This window comes from Macrotis lagotis, chromosome X (assembly GCF_037893015.1).
Source record: "Macrotis lagotis isolate mMagLag1 chromosome X, bilby.v1.9.chrom.fasta, whole genome shotgun sequence".
NCBI lineage: Eukaryota > Metazoa > Chordata > Mammalia > Peramelemorphia > Peramelidae > Macrotis > Macrotis lagotis.
Window position 1 is genome coordinate 703,531,726 of NC_133666.1, and position 26,303 is coordinate 703,558,028.

Below are 26,303 nucleotides of genomic sequence, written 5' to 3' on the forward strand. Positions count from 1 at the left end.
CCCACCCCCATCCCCATTGCAACTGAAGCAAGAGTCCAGAGTCTGAATCTGGCCTCCTGCACTTGCTTCCTAGGGGTATAACTATGGGCAGGCCATCTCATTTCTATGAGACTCAATTCCTCTTCTGAAAGATGGGCACACTATACTTGCAACCATGGTCATCAGAGAGCTCAAACTGATTGAGTTTGGGCATGTATGCCAAAGGCTTTGTGAACAAAGAAGACAACCTCACACTTCTGGGACCTGGAGGATGCAGGGTGGACTTATAGACCAACCCAAGCTTCCTGCCCATCTTCTCAGACACCTTGGGAGACAGATTACCCTCCATTTGCAAAGAGAAACTGGGAAGCTTGCTGGTCCCAAAGGACAGGACTGTCCCACAGGCATAGCATCCATCCCCTAGACCTACCCAGATGGATCCAACCCCAGATGGACCCAACCCCAAACGAACACAAAGCAGTTAACTGCCAGGGTAATGGGAAAGCTTCATGTAGGAGATGGTGCTTGAGCCAGGACACCAGTGAAAAGGCACAGAGATGGAAGCGGGGAGGTTGTGTGTGTACAGAAATGTAGGAGGAGATGGTGATCCAGAGGGGAAATGAGCCCTGATAGGGCTCATTCCCAGAGACCCAGTCTCGAGTCCAATCCTCTCCCTTTGCACATGAGGAAACTGAGGCCTAGATGTAAAGAGATCTGATCTTAACCCTCTAGTGGGCACTAGTTTGGCCAGGAATAGCCACATCAAAGCCTTGTTGGTGGAGTTATGTAAAGCAACTAGGCATAGGCTTCAACACCTATCCCTGCTGAGATACCCATGCCCAGAAGTTCGATACCACAGCAGTCACAGCCAAGGATGGCAGGGAGACTGCAGCGGGCAGACAGCCAGGAGCTTGTCCAGGCTGAGTAGGCCTGGGCATCCTGACCCACCATCCTTTTGATTCCATGACAGATTTGACCTTAGCATGAGCCTGGGGCCCTCCCCCAGCTGTTCCCAACAGTCACTGGTGTTCATCCCCCAGGGCCATCTCAACATCTTCAGTCTCAGGGAGGCCCTTCTCAGGCTCCCATCCCTACAGAATACTGGACACATTGTGACTCCCAGACCTCTGGTCATGTGCAATGAGGCCTAAATAAAATTTAAAACCCTCCCCCCGGCACTCGAGGCCTTTTAGGGGGCAGACCCCCTTCAAGGTTCCATCAAACTGGATCGCTCTGTGCTGTAAGACCCTAATCTCCCACCTTTACCCAGACTGCTGGAACACCCAATGTGCCCTTCCCTTGACTTTCAGGTCCCAGAGTGCCTCTCAAAGGGATCCATCATTTCATTGTTTTTGAATTCTTGAAGACAGCCACTGGACAGAAATCAGGTGTGCCCCCCTGGGTGTGAGCATGGGGAACATATACACAGTGCCCAGAGTGTCAGGACTGGAATCAGAAGACCTGGGTTCAATACTGTCTCAGACATTTCTTGGCTTCCTAGACACTCTGGAAATCACTTCAGCACTGCCTGCCTCAGTTTCTCCATGAATAACATGGGGACAAGAATGGCACCTCCTTCCCAGGGCTGGGCTGAAGATCAGATGAGACTTTATCTATAAACCTCTCAGCAAATCTCCTAGCTCCTAAGAGATGTGAACTAGGATTAGCTCCGACCTTCCCCACCGGCTTGAAAACCAGGTCACCCAGCTAGGCACTTTCTGGGTTGATACTAGGGGGAGATGGATCCCTTTTCTTGGCCCAGGAGGGTCTATTCAGAGGCGAGAAGAGAGAAGCAGGAGAGGGATGGTCAGCAGGTACAGAGAAGAATTCTAAGAGAAGCCAGGCCTGGAAGCCAGGTCTGCCCTTCACTACCTGTCGCTGGGCTGACGTCCCCAGGTGTACTTGACAGAACTTGACCGCCTGCTCCAGGGCGGCCCCCTCGTCCACCTGGACAAAGAGGAAAGGAGCTGTTAGAGATGGGAGGGCACATCAGGGGCATGCTCTGACCAAGTCATTGATTTCCCTGCCTCTCACCTTTTCCCACAGCCCCTGAGAACACAATATGGAATGAGGGGGGGCAGGGATAGGGGACCCAGGGAGCCCAACAAGACTTAAATCCAGATGGGGAACCTCTGCCTAACAACAGCTTCATTAAGTGCTCCAAAGCAAACTCTAGTCCCCTGGAACCCCTAACCCTCTGACCAACCAGTGTTGGAAGCTCTAAAGTTTGCACAGGCTTCATCCCTCTACCCTTGGGTGCCCTTAGTCCCCAGTCCCAGCTCCCTATGGGGCCCTCTGACCAAACAAAGCAGCATGAGGCCCCTGTCCTGAGGGAGCCCAACCACAGCAGCATGCCCCAAAGTTTACTCTGGCTTTACTCCCCAATCCTATCTCTAGTCCCCAACTCCCCTACAAGGGCTCCCAGGCTGACTCTGACCCCCAGTTACCTGCTTGATCAGCATGTAGGTCTCAGACATAATCTTCTCAATCCTTCCCAAGTCATAGGCCATGACCTTCTGGCCATGTTGCCATACTCGGTAAGCGTCCAGAAGAAGACTCTTTCCAGATTCGGGGTCATCCAGTAACTTCCTCTTGCGGCTAGGCCTCTGTCCAGCCTCGTCGAGAACAGACTGGCCCAAGCCCTTCATCGGGAGCTGTTGTGGCGGTAGCTGCCGGGAGCTGATGCTCAGGTCCTCCAGGGACAGCTCAGCAGGGCGACCATCTAGCCCTCTGTCCTTGGGGGTGCGAGCAGGCGGAGGCCTCTCGGCCTCGGGGCGCCGAACAGCCGCATCAACCCTTTCTAGCTCTAGCTCCATGGGCTCTGTGGAGCTTCCCTGGGGCCGCTCCTTCAAAGCACTGAGCTCGGTCATGTCCACAGTCAGGGGGCCATAGTTGGGCATCATCCCCTTGCCCCCACTGTCAGACAAAGCTGGTTTCTTGGGAAGGACCTCGTTACCATCCTCAGCACTTGACTTACTGGAAACATCTGTTGTCATTCTGTGGCCTTCTGACCCCTGGGGAATAACAGAGCCCAGGTTCAATGCTCTGGGGTGAGCAAGGGCCCAGGGCCGTGTGAGCATCCCACCAGGGCTCATTCTCAGAGACTCGGGGAGCCTTGTAGGAGCAGCAGCCCATGCTCTCAGGGAGCCCCCTCTCTGCAGGATGGGGTTCCAACAGCTGGAAGGTCCAGAGAGGGTGCTCCAGGAAGGGGGGAAATGACATTGGGGGGGGAAGGGCAGAACAGACCAGAAAGACCAAGTGAGGAAGACTTTGGCAAAGAGGAAGCTCCCAGGAAGCTAGACTCTCAGGGGACACTGGAAATCTCTTTCCCAAACTCATCTCAAACCCAGAGGGTACAGGCCCACACAGACAGCAGGTCTGATTCAGGAAGTCAAAGGGCCTGGCCTTCCAGCTGCTCTCACCTCTGTCAGCTCACTCAGTGTCTCCTCTAGCACCTTCACAGTGAGGACGAAGGCCCGCTGTGCCAGGACCTGGCGGTCTGCATCCCGCAAATATTTCCTATGGCACAGGGATAAAGAATATCAAGTCACGTGGCTGAGTTCCAAGCTTACACAGACCGGGTCAAATGGGGCAGAGCACCCACTGAACCCCAGCAGTTCTGAAAGCCCAAACATCAGATGACTGGTTCCCTCCCTCCCTTCTCTCCCTTTCCTCCCTCCCACATGGCCTCACAAGGCTCATCCTACAGACAATGAGCCAAGAAGTGAAGGGAGAGGGGATTTGACTTTCCCCCAAATCTACTCAGTTCTTAGGAAACAGTCCCCTGCAAGGCCTTCTCGTGCTGCAGGCCTTTCTCTCCTCACCCACAGAAGGCCAGCCCCTGGGGAAGGGCCACAGCCTGGTTCCCAGGGCCAGGAGCATCTGAGGTCAGCCATGACTCTCTCCATGCCTTCAGTGTCCTCTCTCCCACGCCCCTCACTGCATTTGACACTGGGGAAGAGGCTCTTTGCACACTTAGACATGGTCCAGTAGAACTATGTTCTCTGGCCTCAAAGGCAGCAGCATTTGGGACCACACCCCATGGCCCCAGAATGCAGCCAAACTCACCCAAAAGGAGAGAAACAAGTCCCCACCTCCCCCACCAGCTCACTTACTCTTTCCCTAACTAGATGGACAGATGCAAGATGCACAACCAGAAGCTGTTCCTCTCCCAGAAACCTATGGGCCTCACCCCACTCCCCCAAGGTGGCATGTGGTTCTCCAGCTGAGGCCTCACCAGTCTCTCCCTGTTCCACTTACTTCCCCTGGTCAGGTGTCCTCTGCAGCATGGAGGACACTCTCAGTAGCGTGCCATAGTCCTTAAGCTGGGACAGCACCTGGAGCAGCAGGACGATGGAACGGTTCATATGAGAAGCAAAGCTCCCGGGTCGGTCGATCTCATCCACAGGGATGCGCCAGATTCCCTACAGAGAAATCAAGGCAGGAGCCATGAGGCTTCTTGTGACAGAAATAAAGGAAAAGTTGCCCAAACGTGCTGTTCCAGAAAGGTCCCGGGGCTCTAACAGCTCCTGTTAGCTGAATGGGGCATCCATACCCAAAGCCCAAGAGAATGGCTTTCCACTCACACCCAACACATACACACTTGCAAGCAAAAAGTTCCCCCCGCAAAAAAACAAGTTCCCAAGATGCTGCCACTGGCGGCAGGCATGTGGACACACCCAGAATCTGATATTTGAAAGGGCATGTGGGCGATTCTCAATGCCCAAGCAGAGGTAGGAATCCTAAGTAATCAAACTCAGGTACTCCCAACTCCAGGGCCGGTGCTCCATCCACTGTGCCACCTAGCTGCCCCCAAAGCACTCTTAATGAAGAAGGGAGAGCTCAGCAGCATCAGGGTGGTCCTCCCTCCTTCCACCCTCACCTACACTAGTCTGAGGGGTCTGTAAGATACACTTTTCTGTTCTCTCAGGAGAATATTTATATTTACCATAAATGAACAGTTAAGAAGGAAGAGGTATCAGATTTGATGGGTGGCCTTGGACAGAGGATGCTCCTCCAGGGCCCTAGCAGCAAACAAGAGAGCCCTATGATGTGGGTCTTGGCTGAACATCAACTTCTCCTGTTCAATGTTCATAAGAATCTGGGCTCTTAAGGCTCCACAGATGCAGAGGATCCTGGCTGCAAAGAGCTTCCATTCTACTGAGGGGACAGCTAGGGACCAAGAAGTCAATAGGGCACCACTTTAGGTTGAAGGGTGACTCCAGAGAGGGCCTGTGGCCTTCTCTCCCAGGTGGGGATCTGTCATCAAAGAACAGGATGACTTAGCCTAGAGTACAGAAGACCTAGAGGACATAGAGCTCTGTCAACAGCTGAGTTCTCTCTCCCTGGCAATATTTTCAGCCCCATATTAAAGGATCATTGATTGTTATTGGGGAGATTCCACCCAAGGGTCTAGATTCCAATCTAGCACCTATGTGACCTTGGGCAAACACTTGCCCTGTCTCACCAAGAGATCTGGTTGAAGAAGCCACCAAGCACCAATTGCAGGAGATTCTCAGAGGTAAGAAAACCCACCCCCACCAGAGAAATGAGAGAAATGGGGCTCAGTCAGAATGGGGACTGAGCTGTCCTGCTATCCTGGGTCACAGGGAGGACAGGAGCTGTCAGGCTCCTATTGGGACTCCCTTTCCTGATCCAGGAAGAGCACTGTCCACCCACACACCCGTCCTATGGACGCAAGGTGTACACCATGGCCATGGTCAAGGGATGTCCAGAGTCAGCCTCATATACTTAATGGCTATGTGACCCCTCTGTCCACCTCAGGCTCCTTAACCATAAAATAGGTATAATAATGAGATAATTATAAAGCATTTAGCATAGCACCTCATATACAGTAGGCATTTAATAAACACTTCTTCCCTTCTTCCTCCTTCCAAGCAGTTTAGCATTCCCAGAAGTAAGAGGCAAAGATGAAATAATTCAATGAAGAAAATAAAGCCAACAAAGGAGAGGAAGCTATAGCCGAGGCAGGCAGAGGTGAGTTAGGTAGAGTTTGCAGGGGCAGGAGAGTTTGCAGGGCAGGTTAGTCTGCCCAAAGGCCTCTCCACAGACCAGGTCTCCCCCCCAGGATCCAGGAAAAAACTAAGGGGCAGGTCCTAGGGTGGAGCCAAGGAAAGCACTGACAGCTTCAGCCACGGTAGGCCCTTCCCTGGGACAGGGACAGGGGTTAGGGCTCTGGGGTGGCTCCTGGCATGCTCATTAGATGGGCAGATGCCACCAAGCTGGAAAAAGGATCAGGAATCTGCCCTGGCAGCATGGGGTTATTTCCACCAATAAAAACAGTGCCAACTCTTGACAGTTGTTTTTTTTTTTAGGTTTTCTTTGCAAGGCAAATGGGGTTAAATGGCCTGCCCAAGGCCACACAGCTAGGTAATTATTAAGTGTCTGAGGCCAGATTTGAACTCAGGTACTCCTGACTCCAGGGCCAGTGCTCTATCCACTGCACCACCTAGCTGCCCCTACTCTTGACAGTTTTAATGAACTGTCAGAGCTGAAAAAAGTGACTACTTTCTGGCCAACTTTCTGGTGTGATCTCAGAATCTGTACCTCCTAGACAGGTAGATAGGCAGACAAGCAGACAGAGGCAGGCAGGCAGAAATTCAGCACAGGCAGAAAAATGGTCAGATAGACAAGCAGACAGATAAGGAGATGGACAAACAAGAAAAAAGATCTATGAACAAACAGGCAAACAGATAAGTTGCAGGATGGAGAGGTAAATGGATAAACAAGCAAGGATGGCTGGATTCACTCTACAAAGTGTTGGTTTCCAAACAGGCTGACCAGATAGCCTCTGTGGGCTCCCCTCCCTTTAGTAACAAGATATTATGGCCCCCTTCCACCTTCCCAATCAATGTCAAGGGCATTCCTATCCTCCTAGTTCCTCAGGGTCCCAACTAGGAGTCACCTGGGGCTCCTCACTGCCTCTCTCCAAGCTTGTGCCAAGGCCTGTCCGATGCAGCTCTCTAGCTTATCTGGTGGGTTTCACATCATTATCATCTCTGTGCATTTCCCCTGATGCACTGGCCACAGCTCTGGTCCCTTTCACCTCCTGCATCTCTAGTGCATTTCACCCCTGTGCATCTCTGGCCCATTTCACCTGGCTACAACTCTGAGACATTTCACTTCTGCAACATCTATGGTCCATCTCATCTCTCCAACCTCCTGTTTCACTGCCCCCATCTGGCAATTGCAATAGCTGCGGGGGGGGGGGGGGAGTAGGGGTCTACCTGCCTCAGTTTCTCCCTATTCCATTCCATCCCTCCCATCAACCACTGAAGTGATTTTTTTTAATAGACAAATCTGACTATAACACTCACGCCCCCTACTCAACAAATTTGAGTGGTTCCCTATTTCCCTGCAGGATCAAATAAAAAATACTCTGCTTTGCATTCAAAGCCCTTCATAGTCCATCCAACTCCCCTCAGTGTGCCAGTCTTCTCACACCTTAATCCCCTTACAGCCTCAATTCCATGGTAAGACTCATCTCATAGTGTGTGGTTTTGCAATGGCTGTCTCATCTTCTGGCTTCAAGATTCAGGGGAAGCAACATTTTCTTTTGTTTTGCTTTGTTCAAGGTTTTTGCAAGGCAATGAGGTCAAGTGGCTTGCTTGCCCAAGGCCACACAGCTAGGTAATTATTAAGTGTTTGAGGCCGGATTTGAACTCAGGTACTCCTGACTCCAGGGCTGGTTCTCTATCCACTGCGCCACCTAGCCACCCTAGCATTTTCTTTTGCAAGTTTTTTCCTCAAGATTTACATGAACTAGGGGGAGGCTAGGTGGCAAAGTAGATAGAGCACCGGTCTTGGAGTCAGGAGTACCTGGGTTCAAATCCAACCTCAGACAATAATTACCTAGCTGTGTGGTCTTGGGCAAGCCACTTAACCCCACTGCCTTGCAAAAATCTAAAAAAAAAAAAAAAGATTTACATGAACTGATGCCTAGTGAAATGAGAACTGGAAGAATATTCTACACACTAACAACAGTGGGTGATGATCAACTATGATGACCTAGTTCATCTCAGCAGGACAATAATCAAAGACAATTCTAAAAGACTTGTGATTGAACATACCATCCACATCTAGAGAGGGATCTGTAGGGTTTACATGCAGACCAAAGTTTACTACTTCAACTTTTAAAAGCTGTTTTATATATTATGGTTTTTTCTTCCATTTGGATTTGATTCTTCTCTCACAACATGATTAACATGGATCTGTTTAGCATAATTAACACATGTGAAGTCTCTATTAGATTGCTTTCTGTCAGGGAGAGGGGGAAGGAAAGGAGCAAAGTAGAAAAACGTAAAACTCACAACCTTGTTTGTAAAAATGAGTGATGAAAATTACATTGCATGTTCTTAGAAAAACAAATAATTTTCTTTAGAAAGACGAGTTATGGAATACTATGGTTCTGTAAGAAATCATGAGTGATCAAAAGATTAGCTTGGAAAGCCTTGCTTAAGCTGATGCTGAGTGAAGTGAGAACCGAGAGAACACTGTCCACACAACATTGTGATCAATGCAGTTTCTCTCAGTAGTTCAGAGCTCAAGAACAATCCTATGAGACCTACTATGGATAATGCTACCCACATCCAGAGGAAAAAACTAGAGTCTGAATGCAGAGCAAAGCATACTATGTTCACTCTTTTAAAGGTTTTTATATTTTTCCTTTCCCTCTCAGTTTTTTCTTTCCCCTTAGTTCTAATTCCTCTTCCACAGCATGACTAATATATAAATATGTTACACAGGAATGTTCATGTACAATTTTTACCAGACTGTTTGCTGCCATGGGGAAGAGGGAAGGGAGGGAGAATAGTAGAAAAATGTGGAACTCATAAATTTGCAAATGTATGAATGTGGGGCAGCTAGGTGGCAGTGGATAGAGCACTGACCCTGGAGTCAAGAATACCCAAGTTCAAATTCGGCCTCAGACACTTATTACCTAGCTGTGTGGCCTTGGGCAAGTCACTTAACCCCACTGCCTTGCAAAAAAAGACTAAAAAACAAATGTATGAATGTTGAAAAACTACCATTGCATGAGATTTGAAAGATAAAATTTCAATTAAAAAAATATTTAGCCTATTCTCATCTAGAAGGGTTCCTGCATTCTCCCAACTCCTGAGCCCATGCTGCCTGACTTCTTTCTGGTCAGTACAGAGCCTAGGAGGAACTTACTGATTTTTGCAGGGGGAGGGGGAACAGAATGAAAAAGATTTAAAGGTTTCGGTGAAGTCCAAGTTCTAGAAGAGTCAGTAGGGTGGGATAGCTCAGCCTTGGGCTTTAAAGCAAGATTCCCCGGTCCTTCCATTCTGTCCTCCACAGACGTTCTCTAGAGAACATGTCTAGACTTCCCCAGGAATACAGTGGCTGCTGCCCTCAAAGAGGTTCCAGCAGGCACCATCAGGACCAGAGGGTGTGCCTGAGCTGTCTGGGGACCTGCCAGAGTCTCCCAGGCACTCCTCCTGTTCACACCCCACTGAGTCTCCTCTTCAAGTTCTGCTGGTTGTGAGGGTAGGTGGAGGAGACGGGGAAGGTTCCTGGAGACAGCACCAGCTCTGAGCTTTGAAGGACAAGGATGTGAGCAGGGGGAGGGTTGGGAGAGGCCTGTCCTGCAGACACCTGGAGTGAGGAGGGGGCATCCAGACAAAAAACCCTGTTCAACTTCCAATGTCACGTGATCTCATGCCAGAAACCTAGCCCCTCACCTTAATCTTCTACTGTCTAGGGTGCTAGGGCTTTGGGTGGGAGAGTGTGAAGACCAGAAGCAGGAAAGAAAATGTGGAAGGGGCAGCCAGTGGCCAAAGAACAACACGGGCACACACACACCCACCTTGGGCGACTTGGCTCAGTTGACTGGAGATGCATTTTGAGGCCTATGACATGCCTACATGTGTCTTTTGAAAGAACTGCCAAGGGAAGATGGGCCGGGGCCAGACGACAGGTGGGAACTGGGGATAGTGCAGGGAGGAGAACCCCCTTCAAGTATCTCAAAGACTCTCACACGGAAGAGAGATCAGACAGTCTTGTAAGTTTGTGCTACCCCAGAGGGAGGGAGCTGCTGCCTTGGAAAGTGAGAGCCCCACCCCAAAGTCCCTTAGTCAGGGTGGTCCCTCCTGTAGTCAGGGGGCTCCTGAGAGTCAGTCACACTGGACAGCCTCCTGTCCTCAGAGGGCAGCAGCTACAGGGGAAAGCCAAGAGACAAGAGGTGCTAAGGCCTCCAAAGCCTCATCCAGAGTCCTCCTTGAATATTGCACCTCCTCACCTACACCTTGTTCCACTCGATTCCAGACAACCCCCCCTTTGGAATCCACATCACTGACCGTGATGCCCACAGGTATCTGCCAGGACCACCCCCCCCCCCCAGGCCTGGATGTCAGCATCGCCTTCTCTCCCAAAGGTGGCTGAGGCTGCCTGCCTCTGCCCACTATCTCCAGAGAGTGCTTAGCAATTACTCCAAAGCCCTCTCACTTTCAATCAATCAATCACTGCATCCCCTCTGGAGATACAAAGAAAGGCAAAAGCCAGTCCCTGCCTTCAGGGAACTCCCAGTCTAAGGGGTTGGGGGGGGGGGGGGGTCGCATCAGTGCTAAAAAAAAAAAAAAGGAAAGGCCCCTGATCCAGGGAGTAAGTGGCCTTCCTCTCCACCTCCCCAATTCTCACACAGAGGCATGAGGAAGGTCCCAGGTAGATTCTGCCCAGGACAACACATGGCTAAGCATTCTCTCACAACAGTGTGAACACGCCACACCATGCCTGCTGATCAGCACCATGCCCCATAACTTTTCCTGGAATCCCAGGGCAGGACTTGACATTGCTCCTTGTACTGTACAGAGGCAGCCAGGTGGCTTGGTGGATAGAGCTCCAGGAGTCAGCCCCAAATTCAAATCCACCAGAGTGTGATTCTGAACAAGTCACTTCCCTCAGGTACCTCAGTGTCTTCTCATCTGGACTATAACAGGACCAACCCCCTAGGGTGTTGGGAGGATCCAACAAGGGCCTGTCTGTCCAACATTTTGTACTCCAAGAGTTACTCATATGAATGGGAGCTGACATCATTGTCATCCTCAGCATCCCTTTGATCCTCAAGCAACGTCTTTCCCTCCTCTGAGTCCCCGCATCAACTCCAGTAAGGACAAATGGACCTGTGAAGCTGACCCCTAGACCACCCTCCCCAGAGCCTGGGGGACCTTTGTTGGGCACGTTCCAGTGAGGGGCATGGGCGCTGGTCCAAGCTCAGGCACAAGAAGCAGGGGAAGTGCCCTTGGGGCCGGGCCCTGAGATAGGCTCATTGGATCCTGGGAGGGAGAGGACATTACCTCGATTTTACATTTATGGAAACTGAGGCCGACAGAGATGAAGTGACTTACACGGGGTCACACAGCTGCTAAGTATCTGAGTATGAATTTGAATTCTGTGCTCCCTAGCCCCAGATCTTGGGGTGCTTGGGCACTGGAGATAAAAAGAAAGGCCCCAAGCAGGCCCTGTCCTGCCTGTGAGGGGATCGAGCTCCAGGCAGGCTCCCCAGAGGGTGGCCCAGGGCCCTGGGCAGCACCAGAACGGAGCCGGGACAGAGCCAGGGCGGCCCAAGGCGGACCACAAGGACTAGACACAATCGGGACAGGCTGGGACCAGTTCAGGGGAGGCGGTTCAGGGCTCCCTAAAGGGCCTCCCAGCAGCGAAGCTGGCCCCCACCCTTGGGCTCCCCCCACCCCGCAGTCCCAGGGAAAGCCCAAGAACTCACCATCACAGGAGGCTCGGGGGCCCCGGCTCAACTGCCAAGTTCCTGAGATTCCCCCAGAGTCAGTGGCCAGGGCTGGAAGAGGCTAAGGCCGGAAGGGGACTCTGGGCACTAGGCGTCCACCCCCTTCATGGCCCTCTCCCAGGCCTACCCACAGTTTGGGGGGCCACCAGGGCAGGGGCTCCCCTTCCTTCCTCTCCCCCCCCCAGTTGACAGCCTATACCCTGAGTCCAGAGCCCGGAGCCTCCTCCCAAACCCGCTTCCTCCTTCTCTTTCTCTCTCTCCTCTCCTCTCCCTCCTGCTTCTTTTCTTTCAGGCCGCCCAGGGCCCCGCAGCGGCCAATCAGGAGGGGGGAGCCATCCCCCCGCCCATGGGCCGCCCCAGCTACAGACCAGGGAGCCCAGGAGGAGGGAGGAGGGGAGGGAAGAGGGAGGTGCCCCAGCCCCTCCCCTCCCTTCCTGTGGTCCCCCAAAACACCCTCTCCCCCTCTCTCCTGTCTGTCGTCTCTCCCCATTCCCCCCCCAGCACACATCTGATAACTCTGGTTTCCTGTTCACACCAGGGCCGCCAGGGGAGGGGGGACTGGGCCTGTCCTAGGCCTCCTCATTCAATCCAACTCGACTTTTCACCAGCCCCAAGCCCCCCCCCTTTTTAGGGGTTTTTTTTGCAAGGCAAATGGGGTTAAGTTGACTTGCCCAAGGCCACACAGCTAGGTCATTATGAAGTGTCTGAGGTCACATTTGAACCCAGGTCCTCCTGACTCCAGGGCCGGTGCTCTATCCACTGGGCCACCTAGCTGCCCCACCCCAAGCCCCTCTCTTACAAGGGCCCTGCTTCTAGGACATGGGATTAGATAGCCCTGGAGCCTGCCGGCCACCCCTTCCCCTCTCCCAGACTCTTAGTCCTCAGGGGTCTTAATGCTCTCGCTGGCCATCTCCCCTCAGAACTTGAGCCCTGAGAGGGCGGCATGGCTGGGCTCCAAGTGTGCCAGGTGGTGAGGTAGGGAAAGGAACCCCCAGGAGTTGAGGGTGTCACCAGAGTGGGGGGGACCCTGGACCTGACCATCAGGGGATGGGGACCTAGTGAAGGACAGATCAAGGTAGGGGGAGACCTGTTTGGAATCGGTAGACTGGGATGGGATGGGGGGGGGGGGCATGAGACCAGGACTAGCTCCTCCAGGTCCCCAACTCTCTACATCTCCTGCTCTATCCCTTGGGGATCATTGAAATGGGGTCCATTTGGGAGATGGCTCCCAACAGCTGGGAGACCTGGCAGTGATTTGGGCCACGTTCTCTTTATCTGGATTCTGGGTGAAGCCTTTGTGGTGGGGGGGGGTGCCCAGCTTTTCCAGTGTCTCCCTGAAAATGGCCTGAGGTTGGCAGAGGGCAGTAGGAGTGTGCCCTCCCCACGGTCACAAAGGTGCCCCTTTGCACAATCTGAGGTCCTGTTCACTTGGCCGGCTGACCCCTCCAACTGGTGCTCAAGCCTGTCCAGATGAGGCCCGGCCTCTGTGGGCCTTCTGCCTTTGCTTGTTGATGAAACTGGGAAAAAACTAGCTGCTGAACCTCTGAGAAAGAAAGGGGGACTCAAAAGCCTCCCCAACTGACCTCCTTTCCTGGCTTCCTAGGGGCCTATGCTGGCTGAAGGTCTCAGGTGTACCAGCCCAGGCCAGGAGTGTGGGCAGCAGCCCAGAGGCCACCAAGACACCGGGAGCCACTGGAAGCCAGAGTCTGGACCCAGAGAGACCAGAGGAAATAGCGGCCACAGTCCCACACCCCTCCACCCCGGCCCTGAGGACCGCCCTCCCCAAAGTCGAGTCTTCAGCAATAGGTGGAAACTCCTGTGATTCCCAATGATCACCCAGGCTGTGCCTCCTGGCCTCCTCACTCCCTCAGCCCCTGCCTCAGTCTCTCTCGCTCCCCACCCCCAGCCCCATCATCCCTCATGCCAGGCCTCTTCTTCAGCTGTCTATCTCTCCTCATCTTGTCCGGTTCCCCTTGCCCTCTGCCTGGCCCCTCACGATCTCAGTCTACTCCTGGCTTCCAGATTGGGGGGGGGGGGGGGTTGCACTACCCCATCTTCATCCACAGCTATTCCCTTTAAACACCCAAAACTAGGATGTGGGACATCTGATGAGACAGCTATTCCCATGAAAAGGATCTGTGGGTTATAAGAGACCACAAGCTCCATGGGATTAAAAAAATGCTGGAGTAGCCATGGGCCAAGAGGCCAAGAGGAGGTTGCTGCCCCGGGGGACTGGATTCTTCCTCCAGCTTCAGTTGGCATCCAGATGAAGTCAAAGAAGGAAGCCCAGAGCCAAGAGGGAGGCATGTGGACCACTAGACACAACTGGGTCCATGAACCTTACTTTAGAAAGCTGCCAGCTGAGGAGCCTGGCCTGGGGCATGGTGCCCCCCCCCCAGCTGGCGGTGCAAGCAGCCAGCATCAAGGCAGGAACTGCCATGGTTTCTGCAACGAGCAGGGACCCATCTCCCCCAACCCCCCAGAAGCCAGGTGGCGTGGAGAGAGCCCTCTACCTCCTGGGCCCTGGAGTGGGGCAGGAGCTCTTCCAGCTGGGCCCCAGGTGAGCCTGGGCCTCCATAGGCTCTTCCTCAGCTGCCCCACCCAGCACCAAGACCCCTGGGGTGGCAACCTCCATGCCCGGGACTGTCAGAGCATTGATGGGCCAGCCAAGCTCCCGAGTACCTCTCTTTGAGGCCACCGGGACAGCCGGTCCCCGATGGGTCTGGAGGCTGTGGCGTTCCCTCCGAGGGATCCCGGAGTCTGTGAGATCTGACCCTGCCTCCCTTGGCTCCACTGCCTGAGTTGCATCTGGTGTAGACACTCCCCAGCTGTGGGCGGGTGCCCGGGCGAATTTACCTCAGTTTACCCATTTACCTCAGTTTGCTCATCTGTAAAATGAGCTGGAGAGGGAGATCTCTGCCAGGAAGAATCCAACATGACAACTGACTACCAGGCCCTGGTTTGTCTCATTTGACCCTCACAACAACCTGCCAGTGGCCACTGGGTGAGGCAGCATCTGGGGTGGATTTGCATTCAGGTCTCCTGACTCCCAGGCTGCACTTTGTCAGAAGTCTCTTTGTAACCCAGATCAAGAGGGAAGAGAGAAGGGCATTGAAACATCCAGCAGGCTCCTCCTGGAAGGTCACTTCCCCCCCCAGCACTGCCTTCCACCCCATGAGAACGGAAGCCCCTATCACTGGATGCTCCCCCCACCCCAGGCCTTGGGAGGCAGACCCTCCTGTCACTGACTGCCCTGCCAAAGCCTGGGTGAGTCGGCCTCAGTTTCCTTACCTGCAAAATGGGGACAATAACAGCCCCTACTTCACAGCCCCTTCGATCCCAAGCTCCACGCAGAGGCCTTGCCCCAGTTCCTTGCTTCAGAGCATTCTTTTCTAGCAGAACTCCTCGGGTTCCAGGTAACTGAGGTTGCCTCCGCCTAACTCCATCCACTGCAGCGCGTGGAGCCCCACGCACCCACATTCCCTCACACATATGCTCACACTCCACACACACACACACACACCTGCCTGAGCGTGTGATCTGGGAGCAATGACACGCGCCTCCCATCCATCTTCCCACACAACTCCCTATTTCCCAACTGAGAGGGGCTCTTCCCCCACACCTGGAACACTCTCTCCCTCCTCAGCTCCATGCCCTCCACCAGGTAAGAGTCTTTCCTTCCAAGACCCCCTGGGAGGCATTTTCATAAATGCCTGCACTTGCACAGTCATCCACGCTGCTGTCCTCCAGGCCCTCTTGGCCCCATCCCTGTCATTACTGACCCTTCTTCCAATCCGTCAATAAACCCAAAGCTTCAGATGGGGCCTGCCCCTCCCTACTGCGGTTCTCCTCCAGAGCTTGCAGGCCACTCAGCCTCCCTGATCTTTTTCAGGATGGCTGCTGCATCTCCCTGCCCAGCCCCCAGGGCCTTGCAGAACCTCCCCAGCTTCCCCCCTCTCCGTTTTGTCCTCCGACACCCAGATGAGCACCTCAAATCTGGCTGCCCCAAGGATCTGACCTGGTGGTCTACTCTCCCCACAAAACAGGAAGATCCTAGGGCAGAGCTGCTCTGAGAAGGGCCAGGAGTCTAGACACTCTAGAACATTCCCAAGAAGCAAAAGCAAGTGCCCGGGCCTGGCCTGTGCTCTGAGCCGGGGGGGGGGGGGGGGGGGCGCTGCCAGTTCCCAGGCACAGGCTCCGTTGGGGGTTGGGCTCATCTGGGTGGCAACAACCTAAGCCTGATGCCTTTGCAGAGGAAGGGAAGGCTAGCTGGCCTCTTGTTTCAGTGGACCAAGGGGATGATGTAACAGGGGCAGAGAAGAATCCCTGGTGGGAAAAGGGCCCAAGTCGGGCTCCTGGCACTGAGGCCAAGGAAGGAGACAGTGGGTGTGGCATAGGGCCAGAGGGTTGTGGCAGGCAGGAAGGCCATGACGCTCTTTGCCAGGAGTACCCTGGGAGAGAGCTGCAATCATGACTGAGGGAAACTGAGGCAGGGGGGTAAGGAGTCTTGCCTCCTCTCCTTGGGGTAGTGAGTCACTGGGGTTCGGGAAGGCTCTCCACATTTGGCTGCGGCTTCTTTTTTGCTGTGAATGCCCATTCCCATCAGGACTAACGGGGCAGAACCCAAGACGCTGGCAAACACATGGTAGGGAAAGCAACCAAGGCATCGCCTCTCGGCCAAATAGCTCTAAGATTGGTTCAAAGACTGCATTCCAAACAGGGAAGGAAACCCAAGAGGCTAAGGGCCCTGCTCCATGTCTCATGGCTCTGGCAGAGGGACAGAAGTCTTTCCAAACAAACCACAGCCCAACAAAGAAAACAAAATCCTCACATTGGGGCAGGGAAAACATGGCCTGAGAGGGAGGGCCAGGGCAAAATGTGGCTCTCTGACTCCACCCCCGGGCTGGAGGAGCTGCTGCCCGACTTGGTTTCCTCACCTGTGAAATGAGCAGCCCAGGGCTGGCGCCCAGGGCTGGCGCCCAGGACTGGCCGAGTCCAGGTTGGGCCCCGACTGTCCTTCCTGAAGTCAAGGAGACCAGGCCTCCTGGGTCACATGGCATCAAGCTCCCAGCCCCCTCGGAAATGATATCACAATCCCAAGGAATATACCGGGACACGTTACTGTCTCTCTGTTGACCCTGTTCATCCCCCACCACATCCCTTTTTGGGGGGGGAGGATTCACTTTAATACACAATCCCTGGTCCACAGCTGACCCTCACACCATCCTGACCTCTCAAATGCTTCCTGGTAATGCCCCCCAGAGTCAGCCATTCCCATAGACAGAGGGGCACTGACCTGCCCTGGCAGCAGGACTTCCCTCCTTGTACCTGCTGGAGAAGCTGGGAGGGAAGCATAGGTGACAGAAGGAGAGGGAGCAGAGAGAGGAAGAGCCCCAAGAGCTCCCTCAGGATCAGGCCTGGCTCCCTAAAAAGCCCATGGAGGTACCCAGCAAGCATGCAAACTCCCGGGGACACACCCCTAGTATGCTAAGAACCCCACCTTTGGGAACCTCAGGCAGAAGCACAGAACTTGAGACAAAAGCCAAATGGGCAAAACACGCAGGGTCTTGCTGTGAAGCTGAGGAGCACCCCATGCCAACTGTGGGGAAAAGAGAAGACAGGCCATTCACTGGCAATGAGAAGTGGGGCCAATCCCAAGCACCTCCTATGGGCCCCCAAGACCAGGTTTTGGGCTGGGCCTGGAGAGACCCCCCCAGAGGAGCCAGCAAATACAAATAGGAACTCATCCGCTCCTCAAACATCTCTGGAGAGGGTTACCCCAGGTTAAAGGGGTGGCACAACTAGTCAATGACCGAGGCTGGATTTGAACTCGGGTCCCCAAACTGCCAGAAAATAAAAAGAAAAAAGTCCCTGCCTTCCAAGAGTCTCCTGTCCACATCCAATTTGGTAAGTAAACACCCCCACGAAATGGGGAGGGGCCCTCTGGCGGAGGCCGGCTCCGAGCTTCTTCCCCGGGCCGCAAGCCCCCATCACTTCCCTGTGCTTACCACCGTGAGGTCAAAGTTCAGAGGAGAAGCTGTCCCTGGTGGAGGGAACCTGAAGAGAGACCCAGGCGTGAGGGCAAAGACAGGCAGACTGGGTAACATATTGTGTCTGTTGACATTCATGAGGGCCGGGAGCCCACAGAAGCCTTGGCGAGGATGCAAAGAGGCCACATGCAAAAACTGGCAGCTTCAGGAGATAGTGAGCTACCTGTTGCACCCCACTCCCTTGTGGAAGCTTCTTTGGGGGTCTGGCTGCACCAGAGGCCAGAGGTATGGTGAAGACCCCCTTTCCATACCAAGCTCCCAGTGCAGGCCTGGACACTCGTCCCGCCCCATCTCCTGGGACCAGAGATTTATCTTGGCTGCCGTGGGAGAGGGCCCACTTCCTGAGAACTGGCCTGGAAAATAAGGCCCTGGCCGAACTCCCAGAGAAGGCAGAGAGGCCCGCAAGGCTGGCCAAGCTCGCCGGGAACAGCGTGTGAAGCTGGGCTCCAGACTGGGAGCATGTCTGACCGATGAGCAAGCTTTTTCCAAGGGGAGGCCCAAGGGCCTGCTTGAACAGAGGCCCCACCCCCTCCTGGCCCCAGCTTGGTCCCCTCCGGCCAACAGAGGTTGGGGAAGTGAGCTGGGGAAGGGAAGGGAAGGCCAGCTAATAAACGTGATTAGCACCAAGCACTACGCTGAGTGTCCACAATAGGTATTTCGTGTTTACTGACCCACCGAGCCAGAAAAGATCAAGTTTCAGGGAGTCCCAGTTTTGGATGGAGGATGTGGGAAAGGGGCATTGGGAGCTCTTGGGAGGCAGGGACTAGGTAGGTGATCCAGTGGACAGAAAGCTGACCTGCAGAAGAATCGGAACCAAGTGATCCACAAGGCAATAAACCAAACAACAGCGAGCGTGGCCCGAGTTCTAATACAACTGTAGACATGCAACAGCTGGGTGACCCTGGCTATGTCACTTCATCCTGTTTGTCTCCATTTCCTCCTCTATAAAGGGTGCTGGAGGAGGAAATGGAAAATCTCCTGCCAAAGTCAAGACCGGTAGCACAGCACAGAAAGCATGCTATATCAGTTAGCTGGGGGTCCCTGGACTGCTGCCACCCTGGCAGGGCATGCCTTCCCTCGTGCCCCTCCCTCGACTCTGCCCTTCCCCGGCCCACCCTCCCGGGGTCTCTCCTCTCCTCACCAAGCATCTGCCCTCCGAGTCCCCAGTGCCTCCACTCTCCTAGGGCCCACAAACTCCTAAGTGACAAACCCAGGGACGGCTCTCCACGTTCCCCTTTCTTCACCGGTGACGCTAACCAGCACCTGCTTTTCCTCCTCAGTCAATCAACAGCCAATAGCCATGGAGGAAGTACCTACTAGCCGAACTCCCTGACTGACTGCACTGGGGCAGGTCCTGCCCCCTAACTGTGGATGCTCCCTAGGCTCTGGGCTGGATCCTCTTCCCTTCCTTTCCTGCCCCCTCTCTTGAGGACCATCAGGCATCTCCTAGGTCATTCCTATACAAGTTTCCACTGGCAACAGACTGAGGTTGCTTGCTTCCTTGGAATCCCAGGATCACCCATCTGTAGCTGAAAAATGCTGCTGAGAAGGCAGGCCGCCCCAGGAGGCAGAATGGGACCCCGTGTCCCAGCTCCCCACCTTCAGGGAAGGGGCCACCAGCCAAGGAAGGCCACTCATCCTGCAAGCTACTGCCTTCTCTGTTGCCCATTTGACAAGAATTTAATCTGAATCTTAAGTTGCCAGATCCTAGCCCCGGAACTATCCTGACTCCTCAGCGACCTGAGCCTGTGAACCTTATCAGAGACGACAGTGCCGAACACAATGGGACATGCAGCTGTTGGCTGGCAAAAAAGGGGTGAGGCTCAATGTCATTCCTTCCACTGGTCTCAGTTTCAATTGTCTGTTCTCTCCATCGAAGTCATGGTCATCGTTGCCGTGACTATTTTTCAGCTGACTCTGCCAACTTCATCCAATTTCCCTAATCTCCCTGGGAAGATAGCCCAGTCATCGGGCCCCACTCTCAAGCTCACTCCACAGCAACAAAGCCAAGAAAGACCAAAGGTTTTCAGAAAGTTCCACAAAGAGGGCTCAAAACTTGCCCTATTTGCTGATGACAAGATTTTACTTAGAAGATCCTGAAGAATCAGCAAAGAGACCAAGTCAGAAGAGTCAAAGACCAAGACAAGTCAGAGTTTCAGAAAATAAAGGAACCAATCCAAAGAGTTTTCCTGGGACCCAAGAATGAAAACCAGGAGGAATCACGGGAATGCAGGCACCACTGCCCCAAAACTGAATGAAGGCTGCACGTCCCTCCAGTGAGAGCCAGGTAGAAAAGAGAGACAGACAGCCCAAGGACAGAATAGGGAGGAGGCCATGGCCCAATGAACAAACGTGCACATCAGTGCTTCTAACCCAGTGACCACAGGGATTTTTTATAATTAGTTAAGGAAATTAAAAAATTAATGGCAAGGTACAAAATATTCTGAATCTCAAAGGAAAATGCCTTAAGAAAAAAAAGTAGGGGCAGCTAGGTGGCAAGTGGCTAGAGCACCAGCCTTGGAGTCAGGAGGACCTGAGTTCAAATCCCGCCTCAGACACTTAATAATGACCCAGCTGTGTGATCTTAGGCAAGTCAATGAACTCCACTGCCTTGCAAAACTCTCCCCCCCCCCAAAAAAAAAGAAAAAGGAAAAGGAAATAATCAGGATGGGTGAGAAGGCACATTCTCAGCAGCAAAGAACAGAAGGAAGAATCAGAACCGAGTGATCCACAAGGCAATAAAACAAACAACAGTGAGCCCCAAGGCGCACAGGCCCAGCCCCAGCAGCCTGGAACGGTCACTGGCAAAGAGTTGTCTCCAGCCCATCTCTCACATGGCATAACCCAACAAGGTCGCCATGGAGACTTGTGTAAGCTGCCATGCTAAAGAGAAGCAATCTCACAGCAATTGAGAATGGACAGTGGGTCCTGGTTATAATCCCCAGTTTGCAGGTGAGAAACTGAGGCAGAAATGAAGTGACTTGTCCAGGGTCACCTCACTGATCTCTCTGATGCCAGGCTCAGTGATCTGAGCACTCTGGCACCCCCAGAGGCCTCACAAGGGTTAGTGTGCAGGGTTAGCAGCCCCCAAGTGCCTCACAAGAACACCCCTGGTGTCTGCACCCTGCATTAAGGGCTGGTGCTTGCTGTGCCTCCCATGGTGGTTTGCTCCCCTGTCTGCTTCAAAGTCTTCATTTTCCCCAGTTATCCAAGGAGGAGTGAGGGGGGAAGAACTACCCCCAAAAGGATGGTCTTAAAGACCAACCACAAAGACTAACATCTCAGGCTCTAGAAGGGCAGGGGCAGGGCGGCAGGCACCCAGAGAGCAGGGTAGGACTGCTGGACACAGAACCACAAGGTTGTGGTGCTCAGACCCTGCCTTACTCTCTGCCCCAGGCCTGTGCATGTCCCCAGTGAGAAGGGAAGCTTCTTGAGGGTAGAGATGAGTTGTTTTTGCTGGTAGTTTGGAGCCTGGCTCTTGGCCATCACAAGCACTCGATGCCCATGCCTGACGGATGAATCGCCCCCCAATAATCACAGACACATTTGAGAGCCTCTTCATTCCCAGCTAGTCCTCCGGGGTCCCCTGAGTCCAGGGAGGAGGCGAGCCACAATCGCAGGCTCACCTGGCTGCGGCCCCCACACCCTATTCCATGCCCTGAGTTCGGGCCTGCGCGTTCTCACCTCCCCCTCAGAAGCGGCCAGGGAAGCATTACTTACATTGAAGAAATTCGTCTTGTTCCTCTCGCAGAAGAGGCCCTGGGCGGGCATGTGCGGCAGCTGCTGCCACGGGATACTGCTGCCTAGCAACACATCCCGGGCCCACTGGAGGTTCTGTGGAGGAGGAGGCGACAGCAGAGGGGGGCTTGCTGGGAGCCCAATCACAGCAGTGACCTCAACCCCCTCCAGCCCGGACCCACTGCCCACCCCAGAGCCCCTACCATTTCATAGAGGTGGCCCCCTGGGGACGGCCATGGGGAGAACTTGGATGGGGTACCGAGGTACTCATTCACCCAGGTCTCCCTCTGGAATGATGCCCCAGTGCCCCTTGTCTAAAAACCTCTGCTCCCTGCCCCCCAAGCAAGGGCAGAAGGGCTAAGACTGGGGAAGGGAGCACAAAACGGCAGCCCTTCCAGACTGGACTCTCCCCACCCGTGGTCTCCTGGGATTTAGGGTCAGGGGGCACACTAATCCCTATTTAACAGAGAAGGAAAGAGGGGCTGGCCCATGAGGGGGTCAAGGGAAGCCGGCATCCTGAGGCCAGCCTCCAGCTTGGAACTCAGTGAACACACTGCCCATCCTCTGAGAGGAGCCTGGGGGGAGAGGGCCCAGAGGCCCACACCCCTCCTGCAAATGCTTTGGGGTCTTCACTCCCTCACTGCCTCCCAACCTTCTCTAAGTGGTAGTTTTGTATAAAGATGAGCCCTGGGCATACTGAGGCATGGAGGTGGGGGGGGGGGGGGCTGGGGCCATTAAAGAGAACCAGGGACACCGAAGGTCAAGGGACATGAGTGTGCTGTAAGAAATGACAAGTAGGAGGCTTGGCTCCAGAGAAGCTGAACAGAGGTCCAACCAAGAAACTGGGAGACGTTGCAAACAGGAGGTGGCGAGTACACCCCCCCACACCTCCCTTCTCCCCAGGCACTGAGCCCTGGCCACTGTCAGTAATGACGATGAGGATGACAATGATATTAACCACCCAACGTGCACCTTTAAAGTCACAATCTCATCTGATCATCACAGAAATGTGCCATGATTCCCCTTTTACAGGTGAGGGAACCAGGGTCAGCAGCAGGGAAAGGCCACAGTGGAACTGCCCAGGCTCCAAGCCCACTCCCTCGCAGTGCCCCCACCAAGAGTCACTGACTTGGACTGCCAACTCAAACAGCCTCGAGCTGCCTCCAGAGGCCAGGGGTCAAGGGCCTGGGGCCTGGTCTCACCTTATGGGTCTTGCTGTGTGCATAGAGGAAAGCCAGGCGGTACAGACTCTTGTAGTGCTGTGGGAAGCGGCTCAGACAGAGGCGGAAGGAGGTCACGCACTGCTCCGTCAGAAACTTGCGCTGTCCCTCAGCGTCCGCTGGCAGTCGCTGGCATGGCTCTGCCCGCTCCCCAAGGGGCTCACCTCTCTTCTTGCCATCCCAAGAGGATGGTGTAAGGGCTCCAGACTTGGCCAGGATGTCAACCCCGGCCCGCAAAGGTTCCCCACCTTCTGAAGGCTCCTCACCTTTCCCTGAAAATGGGAAGCGCCACCTCAGTCCCGCTCCTGGCCCCCTGATGCCATCATGGAAGGGAGGTAGAAGGGGAGGTGAAGCAGCAGAGAGACAAGGAAGATGAAGCTGGCCTCAGGAAGTACCCCAGGCACCCCGGCTCCAGGCTTTCCCAACCAGACCCCCGTGGAGAACATTTCCTGAGCAAGGCCAACTGTCCCTCCCCTGGGTGTCACTGGTGCCACCACTGAGCTGAGAAGGCCAAATGTAAATCCAAAGTAAGTTGGGTTAGGAGGGCATCAGCAACAAGGACACCTTTCCAAGATGAAGTAGCTGGCCCTGGTGCGAGCCTTGGAAAGAAGGAACTCAGAGGGAAGGAGGGCAGGAGGGCACACCAAGGCCCAGGGCCTGGAGACAGAGAAGCCAGCTCCAGTCAGTGGGGACCCTTCCTCCTGCCCACTGTCCTTTCCAACTGTCACCAAGGACTAAGGGAAAGGTGGCTAGCAACTGAGAAGGGGGAGGGGACACAGGGACTGGGAGGGGTTGCTAGGAGGTTGACCCCAAGCTGAGCCAAGAGAGGACAGGGAGATGGATGGAGGGGGACTGTGCATGGGCTGCTGTGGGCAGAGACGCGGAGCCCTAGGGAAGTACCGCTGAAGGGCGAAGAGCCCACAACCCCATCAGAGGACTCGGGCAAGGGGCTTATCTGACAAGGGCTGGGTGGGCTTCTGGGAAACTTCCCCAAGGTAGAGAAGCGCTGTCATGGGCGGCAGCATGCCCCATGATGGCAGGCATGGTGCCTGAGCATTCCCAGAAGAACCCGCCAGCTCACCCGGGGGGGGGGGGGTGCTGAGAGTAAAGACCTCCAAACCCCCAAAGGCCAGGAGGGCAACCTCACACGTACCCCTTTCCAAGAGCGGCCCTGGTGGTGCAGCTGAGGCACATGACCCCAGGGGCCGCCTCTCCAGGGCTGGCTTCCGCGAGTTCTCCTGGGAGCCGGGGGGCTCACCGAAGACATCCTGGGTGGAGCTGGAATCAGAGAAGGCCACCGGGGCGCTGTCCTGACTCCTCTCTAGAAAAGAGGAATTAGAGGGCCCAGTGACTTCACTGTGCCCACCATAGGGACAGCCCTCCCCAGCCACACCCGGCCACACCCAGGGCCCCAGACCAGGCCATGGAGGAGGGGAGGTGCCAGCCTGAGCCAGGGGAGCCCTGATGCTTCCTATCTGCCCTCATGGAGCTTACACACTAAGGGGAGAGTCCAGGGCAGGAGTGGGAATGGGGAAGCACCCCAAGGAGAGCTGCAGGTGCCTTGGCCAGGTGCCTTGGTATGCACTGGGGGGCTCTCTTGCCCAGGAACCCCTAAACAAGCATCCACCAGCTGGGGAACAGATCATAGGAGGGAGGAGGTGGCCAGGGAGAGTGCAGGCGCAAGCCCAGGTCCCGACATGGAGCCATGTCTGACAGGTTTCAACCTCCAGCAGGCCCGGGCTGGCTCAAGGTGGGCATGCAGGAAGGGCTTGCCAGCCAAGCTCCAGATGCAAGAAGAAGCAGCAGTTCCTCGGGGCACCTCCCTGAGAGCTGCAGGCACAGCAGCAGCCCTTCCCCAAACTGACAGTGAGGAGGAGCGTGCTCACCAACCGGTCAACCATGGGCCGGTTCCTATGGTGACCGGGCTTAGGAGCTGGTCCAAGGCTGCCTGGGGAGGAGGGCACGTCTTGGGGGGGGCTCGACAACCCACAAGTACCACGCTTCATAAGGTGACTTAGCAAGCTCATCCTCCAAGCAAGGAGGGGGAAGGAGGCTCCCATAGGTAGAGCTGGCAGGCAGACCACCTGGTCCCATCATGGGGGCGGGCCTGGTCCCACCCTGCCCTTTGTCCCATTCCAGCGCCATTGGCTTGACGTGAGGTGTCCGCTCAACAGATGACTGGCTGGGCTGATGCTCTTGGAGGAAGCGCTGTGAGGCCTGGAGATCCTTGGCCTACATGGGTGCAGGTATCCTCCCCATCCTGGGTTCATCTCGGATGAAGTGATGCTGGAGCTCAGAGTGGCCCAGACCAGATGCCACCACAGAGACAGGAGGGGGACGCGAATGGCGGGTGGGAATGACCACATGGAGAAGATCGGCTTCCCAAGTACCCCAAGCCAACAGGGCAAGGAGGGGTGCCGGCCTGGCCACCTGGAGCCACAAACCTCCCAGGTCGCAGACCCATCCACCTTCTCTTGGGCTGGTCAGCCAGGGGCCCATGGCCAGGTTGCAGACTTGGGAGCCGGCAGCCCCAGCTGAGAGGACATACTGTCAGACCTGGCCTGGCTTCACTTGTGCTGGGGTGGGGAGGTTGAGGGCAGACTGCCAGGCTGGCAAGGGTGTCCAGGTCATTAGGCAGATCCCAGGCTGGCTGCTCCTCAGGACCCCCACATGGGACCCTGGGAGGGAGCTCGGAAGGTTTCACAGTGATGGGTCTATTACCCCTGGCGGTCTCAAGCTTCTCATCTGTCACAAGGGCAGTTCTGAGAGTCACAGGAATGGTCGCAGGGCTGGGACTGTGGCAGGCCATGGGGAGGGTTTGCTACCATCTCCATGGTACAACCGGAGATACTGAGGCAGGCCAAGTGACTTGCCCTGACTCTCCCACTGAAGGACTTGAGCAGGGTTGAAATGCAGGTCTCCCTGACTCCAGGCCCCTGCTTCAGACACCATGATGCGCCCAGTGGCCTTGGTCAGCAAGATGGAAAGGAGGCAATGTGCGCAGCTCTGGAGGTCTGGGCCCTGAGCTGTGGTGGCTGCAGTGGTTGAGGGAAAGGGCCAAGCATGGAGGATGCGAAAACTGGAGCTGAGATGTCCAGGCACGGAGCATACCCTCTACTAGTGGAGGCTGCAGCCTCCCACATTCCCTTGGTCTTAGGAGGCAGACGCGAAGTAGGTGGGAAGAATGCTGCCTCTTCTTTCCTGCCTTGCCTACTACTCTGGACAGGACTTCCGTAGCAAGTGGCAGCATCGCTCTGGCCTGGGGGTCTCTCAGGCCCCTGGACGGCATGCACCCTTCACAGCATGGGTGGCCCTGGCACCCCAGCAGGGATGGCCAATGACGCCAAGCACACTGTCCTCCTGAGCACCCTGGGAGGTAAGGGTTGTTGTTACCTCCATTTTACAAAGGAGGAAACTGAGTCAGGGAAGCTGAAGGGTCCCCCAGCCTCTGGGTGTCTGAGGATGGATCTGAACTAGGACTTTCCTATCTCCAGGCCCAACACTCTCTCCACTGCTGTCCCAATGAGGCTTTCAGGT

At 54.8% G+C, this 26,303-nt stretch overlaps 2 protein-coding genes across 3 annotated transcripts in view; one reads left to right on the plus strand and one right to left on the minus strand.

Annotated features, from left to right (window-relative positions):
* Positions 1-26,303, plus strand: part of LOC141497082 (uncharacterized) — an 857,774-nt gene that overhangs the window by 347,846 nt on the left and 483,625 nt on the right. The gene's annotated exons all lie outside the window — the stretch shown is intronic.
* CABIN1 (calcineurin binding protein 1) overlaps positions 1-26,303 on the minus strand; it is a 93,547-nt gene that overhangs the window by 11,013 nt on the left and 56,231 nt on the right. For both annotated transcript variants that reach the window (XM_074199662.1, XM_074199664.1), the window contains exons 27-33: positions 23,920-24,087; positions 22,749-23,038; positions 21,529-21,642; positions 4,240-4,403; positions 3,402-3,498; positions 2,427-2,993; positions 1,852-1,926 (exon numbers count right to left, since the gene is read on the minus strand). In XM_074199662.1, coding sequence (XP_074055763.1) covers positions 1,852-1,926; positions 2,427-2,993; positions 3,402-3,498; positions 4,240-4,403; positions 21,529-21,642; positions 22,749-23,038; positions 23,920-24,087 — 1,475 coding nt within the window. The remainder of the gene's footprint in view (positions 1-1,851; positions 1,927-2,426; positions 2,994-3,401; positions 3,499-4,239; positions 4,404-21,528; positions 21,643-22,748; positions 23,039-23,919; positions 24,088-26,303) is intronic.